The sequence below is a fragment of the Athene cunicularia genome (assembly GCF_003259725.1).
Source record: "Athene cunicularia isolate RWA chromosome 1 unlocalized genomic scaffold, athCun1 chr1_part2, whole genome shotgun sequence".
NCBI lineage: Eukaryota > Metazoa > Chordata > Aves > Strigiformes > Strigidae > Athene > Athene cunicularia.
The window spans coordinates 81,367,292-81,372,990 of record NW_020799092.1 but is presented as its reverse complement, the minus strand read 5'-3'; the positions used below and the strand labels follow the sequence as shown (position 1 = coordinate 81,372,990).

The window sequence follows — 5,699 nt, the reverse complement described above, 5'->3', positions numbered from 1 at the left end:
CGAGGCTGGGGAAGGGCTGGAGAATCAATCCTGTGAGGAGCCAGGGAAGGAGCTGGGAGTGTTGAGTGTGAGGAGGAGGAGGCTGAGGGGAGCCCTCATCCCTCTCTGCAGCTCCTGACAGGACATTGCAGAGAGGCTGGGGCTGGGCTCTGCTCCCAGGGGATCAGGGACAGGACAAGTGGGAACGGCTGGAAACTGCCCCAGGGGAGGGTCAGGCTGGGCAGGAGGAGAAAATGTTTCCCAGCAAGAGTGGTGCGAGAGTGGAACAGGCTGCCCAGGGAGGGGGGAGTCCCCATCCCTGGGGGGGTTTCAGGGCCGTTGGGATGAGCTGTGGGGGATGTGGGGTAGGGGAGAACTTTGTAGGGTTGGGCTGAGGGTTGGACTTGATGATCCCGAGGGGCTTTTCCAGCCTGAAGGACTCTGGGGTTCTGTGAATCCTTTCCAAATCCCCACAGGACAGCAGCGAAACACTGCCTGTCCCCAGCCCCATGTGGGGGAGCGATGTCCACACTGGCAGCACGGCTGTGCAGGTGCCTCCTCCTCCTCCTCCTCACAGCCTCCTTCTTTCTCCTCCTGCGGCAGAATGAAGTGCAGAACATCAAGTTCAACAGCTCGGGGCAGTGCGAGGCGCCGCTGGTGAGGACGGACAACCCCAAGAGTTGGTACGAGGATGTGGAAGGTTGCGGCATCCAGTGCCAGAACCCGCTTTTCACCGAGAAGGAGCATCGCGAGATGCATGTCTACATCGCCGCCTTCAGCTCCGTCACCATCTTCTGCACCTTCTTCACCCTGGTGAGATGCGCTGGGGGGACACGGGAGGTGTCCCCAAGAGGGGACCAGGCACCAAGTTGTCCCTTTCTCCTCCCCGCCAGGCCACGTTCGTCGCCGACTGGAGGAACTCCAACCGTTACCCCGCCGTCATCCTCTTCTACGTCAACGCCTGCTTCTTTGTGGGCAGCATCGGGTGGTTGGCGCAGTTCATGGACGGCGCCCGTGACGAGATTGTGTGCCGGGCCGACGGCACCATGCGGCTGGGGGAACCCACGTACGTGTCACCTTCATCGCCATCCCACCATGGCCACGTGCCAAGAGGTGTCCCCGAGACCAAGGAGGGCTCTCGGGGGTTTCCTGGCCTCTTGGGAGCATGGAGGATCCTCTTGGGGTCAGAGAGATCTTCCTCCACTCCTGGAGTAGGAGAGATCTTCCTCCTCTCCTGGGGTGGGAGAGATCTTCCTCTGCTCTTGGGGTGGGAGAGATCTTCCTCTGCTCTTGGGGTGGGAGAGATCTTCCTTTGCTTTTAGGGTGGGAGAGGTCTTCCTCCTCTCCTGGGGTAGGAGAGGTCTTCCTCCGCTCTTGAGGAGGAGACGTCTTCCTCCTCTCCTGGGGTGAGAGAGACCTTCCTCCTCTCTCGGGGTAGGAGAGATCTTCCTCTCTGTGTCCCCTCATGGAGGTTGATGATGCTCCTCTCTCACCTCTCCCCGTAGCTCCAACGAGACGCTCTCCTGTGTCATCATCTTCGTCATCGTTTACTACTCGCTGATGTCGGGTGTCATCTGGTTCGTCATGCTGACCTACGCCTGGCACACCTCCTTCAAGGCTCTGGGCACCACCTACCAGCCGCTGCTGGGCAAAACCTCCTACTTCCACCTCATCACCTGGTCCATCCCCTTCGTCCTCACCGTGGCCATCCTGGCCGTGGCGCAGGTAACGGGGCCACGATCCCGTAGCCCAGCGGTTCCCTTCCAGGGTGACGTTGGTGGGGAGGGGTGGCCGCAGCCAACGTGACCCCCCCCTCCACCCTGTCTCTCCCAGGTGGATGGTGACTCTGTCAGTGGCATCTGCTTCGTTGGGTACAAGAACTATCGCTACCGTGCCGGCTTCGTCCTGGCGCCCATCGGGCTCGTCCTCATCGTGGGGGGCTATTTCCTCATCCGGGGTAGGTGCGGGCTGGCTGCACCGCGGGGACGGGGACACCGTGAGTGTCCCCCTGACCCTGATCACCTTGTCCCTCCACCGCAGGGGTCATGACGCTCTTCTCCATCAAGAGCAACCACCCCGGGCTGCTGAGCGAGAAGGCAGCCAGCAAGATCAACGAGACCATGCTGCGGCTGGGTAAGGGGGGGCTCTGTCGCCACCGTTTCCATGGCAATTTGAGCAGGAATGGGGATATTTTGGCCCCTGAACTCAGACAGCTCCATACCACCTTCCCAGGGGGCGGTGGGGACAAAGCTGTAGTGACAGTGGCACGGTTCCAGTGCCACATCTTTGTCTCGGTGTCGCTGGGGTCTGGCTAAACTGGGGATGTCCCGCTTCTCTTCCAGGCATCTTCGGCTTCTTGGCCTTTGGCTTCGTCTTCATCACTTTTGGCTGCCACTTTTATGACTTCTTCAACCAGGCGGAGTGGGAGCGCAGCTTTCGGGAATACGTCCTGTGAGTGGGACGGGGATGGGAGGGGGAGCGGGACGCTGGTGACGTCCCGGCACCTCGCTTTGAGCTGGGGGGATGTCGCAGAGCGGACAGCCCCGTGTCCCCCTTCCAGCGTTGCCACTGCATCGTCCCTCCGCTTGTCGCTGGGCGTCCCCCTCCTTATGGTCACCATCTCTGTCCCTGCAGGTGCGAGGCCAACGTCACCATCGCCACGCAGACCAACAAGCCCATCCCAGACTGCGAGATCAAGAACCGCCCGAGTCTCTTGGTGGAGAAGATCAACCTCTTCGCCATGTTCGGCACCGGCGTCTCCATGAGCACCTGGGTCTGGACCAAGGCCACCCTGCTCATCTGGAAGCGTACTTGGTGCAGGTGGGACCCTGGGGATGTCACCGCAGCTCTGTGGGGGTCATTCCTGCCCCATCCAATGTTCTGAGATGTTGGAGGTTGTCCCCCAAATTTTTTTCTGTTGGCTGAATGAGTTGTGGGCTCGCAGCGGACAGTGGTTTGGGAACGGGGTGACCTCTCCCACTCTGCAGGTCCCCGGGGTCCCCAGCCCCCGGGTGTCCCTGTCCAGAGGAGGGGAGGGTCTCCCTGTCCCTGCTCTGACCCGCTGTGTCCCCAGGCTGACAGGACAGAGTGATGACCAGCCTAAGAGGATCAAGAAGAGCAAGATGATCGCCAAGGCCTTCTCCAAGCGCAAGGAGCTGCTGCGCGACCCGGGCCAGGAGTTGTCCTTCAGCATGCACACTGTCTCGCACGACGGGCCCGTGGGTACGTGCCCAGGAGAGGTGACAGCCCCCCAAAGTCCCCACTGTCCCCCCCTGCCCTTGACTCAGCTCCCCCCTTGTCATTGCAGCCGGTTTAGCGTTTGACATCAACGAGCCCTCGGCCGATGTGTCCTCGGCGTGGGCCCAACACGTCACCAAGATGGTGGCCAGGAGAGGGGCTATCCTGCCCCAGGACATCTCCGTCACACCTGTGGCAACACCTGGCAAGTCCTTGGGGACTGTTTGGGATACCTCTGGGATGGGGGGGGACACGGGAGCTGGGCTGAGGGGTGTTGGGGACATGTGGGGAGGTAGAACCGGGGGGGGTCACCGGGCAGGACGCGGCCGCTCACCCCCCCGTGTCCCCCAGTGCCGCCGGAGGAGAGGGCCAACCTCTGGCTGGTGGAAGCCGACGTCTCCCCCGAGCTGCAAAAACGCAATAGCCGCAAGAAAAAGCGAAGGAAGAAGAAGAAGGAGGTGTGCCCGAGTCCTGAGCGCTGCCAGGGGGGCTCCGCGGCCCCCCTGGCCCCCAGCGCCGTCTCTCGCCTGCCCCGGCTGCCCTCCCAGCCCTACCTGGTCGCCTTCACCCCCGATGTCCTCCCGGGGCTCCCTCCCGGGCAGCCCGACACCACCTTCACTGGGGGGCTCTGGGACGGCCGCCGCAGAGCCAACGTCTTCCACCTCGTCACCAACCCCTTCTGCCCCGAGAGTGGCTCCCCGGAGGAGGAGGAGGAGAGCCCCGGCCCCAGCACCGGGCGACGGCAGCACAACGGGGGTCCGCATTGGCCCCCCGACCTCGGTCCCTTGCCCCACGGCAGCGGAGGGGCCAGGACTCAAAGCCGACGGGCTGGCTTAGCCCCCATCCACTCCCGGACCAACTTGGTGGACGCGGAGCTGCTGGACGCCGATTCGGACTTTTAAACTCAGTGGGACGAGGACACTTCGGGGGGTGAGGACACCTCGGGGGACGAGGACGCCTCCCCCACCACGGGCAACCTGCGTGGGGACACCGAAGCCCATCCCATCGTGCGGGGCCACCGCCGATTTCTCCCCTCGGGGGACGGCGTTTGCCCCCCTACGTCACCCAGACAGACTCGATGCAAGACGCCGGCGGGATTTTGGGGTGTCCCCCACCACCCCATCAGCGCAGTGAGAAGAGAAACGGGGTGTCGCTGGGATAAACCCCCCCCGGTCCCACAGAGGTTTAAGGGGGGACACCCCGCCTTGGCCCCCGAGGGCTGCGGGTGGCCCTGCCGCCACGGCGGGCGAGCGGAGGTCAGGGTACACTTTGGTGAGCTTAGCCCTGCGCCCCGGGGTGCTGGGACCCGGCGACGCCCCCTCTGCCCCCCACCCACGCGGCGAGATGGTACGTAGAGCTTACTTGTGCCAATAGGGCTGATGATTTTTTTAAAGAATTTTATATTTTTTAATCTTTGTATAATACACTGAGACGTGACAGCCGGGCACGGCCTCCGCAGACGTGAGCAGGATGAGCTGTCCCCCCCCCCACCATCACAGGGCAGCAGCAGCATCCCTGGGTTGCACCCGTTTATTTTTTTTGTGGGGTGCACCCCTATTTTTCAGGGGTCCCAAAGTGCCTTCCAGCTCCCCAGAGAGCTGAACCAGACCCAAAATGGTGGGGCGGTAGTCCCTGGCCACGTTGGGGTGCACGGCCATGATGCGAATGGAAAAAAAAAAAAAAAATTAAAACCCCAATCTGGGGTCGCCTTTGCTGCCTGGGTGCACCAACGCCCTGAGCAGACTTTTTTATTTTAAGAAAAAAACGCCAAGTTAGAGCGAACCCGGCTGAGCCTTGAGGTAGGACTCCAGTCCCTGCTGGTGTTTTGTATCTGTCCGTTACCCCTGTACATGTTTTTATTAAATCCCGGTAGGCTCCTGGCTTTCTTGCTATCCCGGTGACCTCCACGGGTTAATTTTTGCTGTGTAAAGCAAAACCCTCCTGTATCAGTATTAAATTTGCCAAGTTTCCATTGCCAGCGGCTGCCCTGGACTCTTTGGGGAGGTATCAAGTGAGGGGAAAACATCGTGGGGTTTGGTCCTTTCTCCTAAAAGGGTTCCAATTTCTTTTAAAATGGCTTTTAAACTGCTTTAAAACAGCTTTTAACTGCTTTAAAAGTGCTTTAAAAATGGCTTTAAACTGCTTAAAACCAGATTTAAACTGCTTTAACCCCCCCATCCCGGCAGTTTTGCCTGCAGAAGGTGGGCGTGAGGGGCTGGCAACGTCTGCGGGTGCTCTGGGGACCTTTTTGGGGGGGACACTCGTGGGGTTTTGGCAGCAAAATTGGGGGGATTTGGGGGGCCCTTTGCCAGCAGATGGCACTACGGGCTTAAATATCCCCAAAGCTGTGGTTGGGTGGACTCAGTTTTGGGGTGCTGCTGGGTGCCTTGGCCGGAGCGGGGTCCCACAGGGGCAGTGATGGGCTGTTTGGGGACAAACACTGCTTTTGGAAAGTGTCTTTTTTTTTTTTTTTTTTTTTTTTA

The 5,699-nt window shown here is 60.6% G+C and overlaps 1 protein-coding gene across 1 annotated transcript; it reads left to right on the top strand.

The window, feature by feature from the left end:
• Nucleotides 1-402: 402 nt before the first annotated feature.
• On the top strand, nt 403-5,376 carry SMO (smoothened, frizzled class receptor). Its single transcript, XM_026840974.1, has 10 exons — nt 403-792; nt 873-1,045; nt 1,485-1,704; nt 1,813-1,936; nt 2,020-2,112; nt 2,322-2,430; nt 2,614-2,799; nt 3,053-3,201; nt 3,287-3,421; nt 3,568-5,376. Exons 1-10 carry the CDS (start codon nt 502-504, stop codon nt 4,116-4,118), a joined length of 2,031 nt encoding a protein of 676 aa, XP_026696775.1. The 5' UTR covers nt 403-501; the 3' UTR covers nt 4,119-5,376.
• Nucleotides 5,377-5,699: the final 323 nt, after the last annotated feature.

Bases quoted from the DNA above. Each gene is read 5' to 3' on its own strand.
- SMO (XM_026840974.1), top strand. From the start codon at position 502: ATGTCCACACTGGCAGCACGGCTGTGCAGGTGCCTCCTCCTCCTCCTC. The intron at 1,937-2,019 runs GTAGGTGCGGGC...CCTCCACCGCAG, and splicing joins GGGCTATTTCCTCATCCGGG to GGGTCATGACGCTCTTCTCC. The intron at 2,113-2,321 runs GTAAGGGGGGGC...CTTCTCTTCCAG, and splicing joins CGAGACCATGCTGCGGCTGG to GCATCTTCGGCTTCTTGGCC.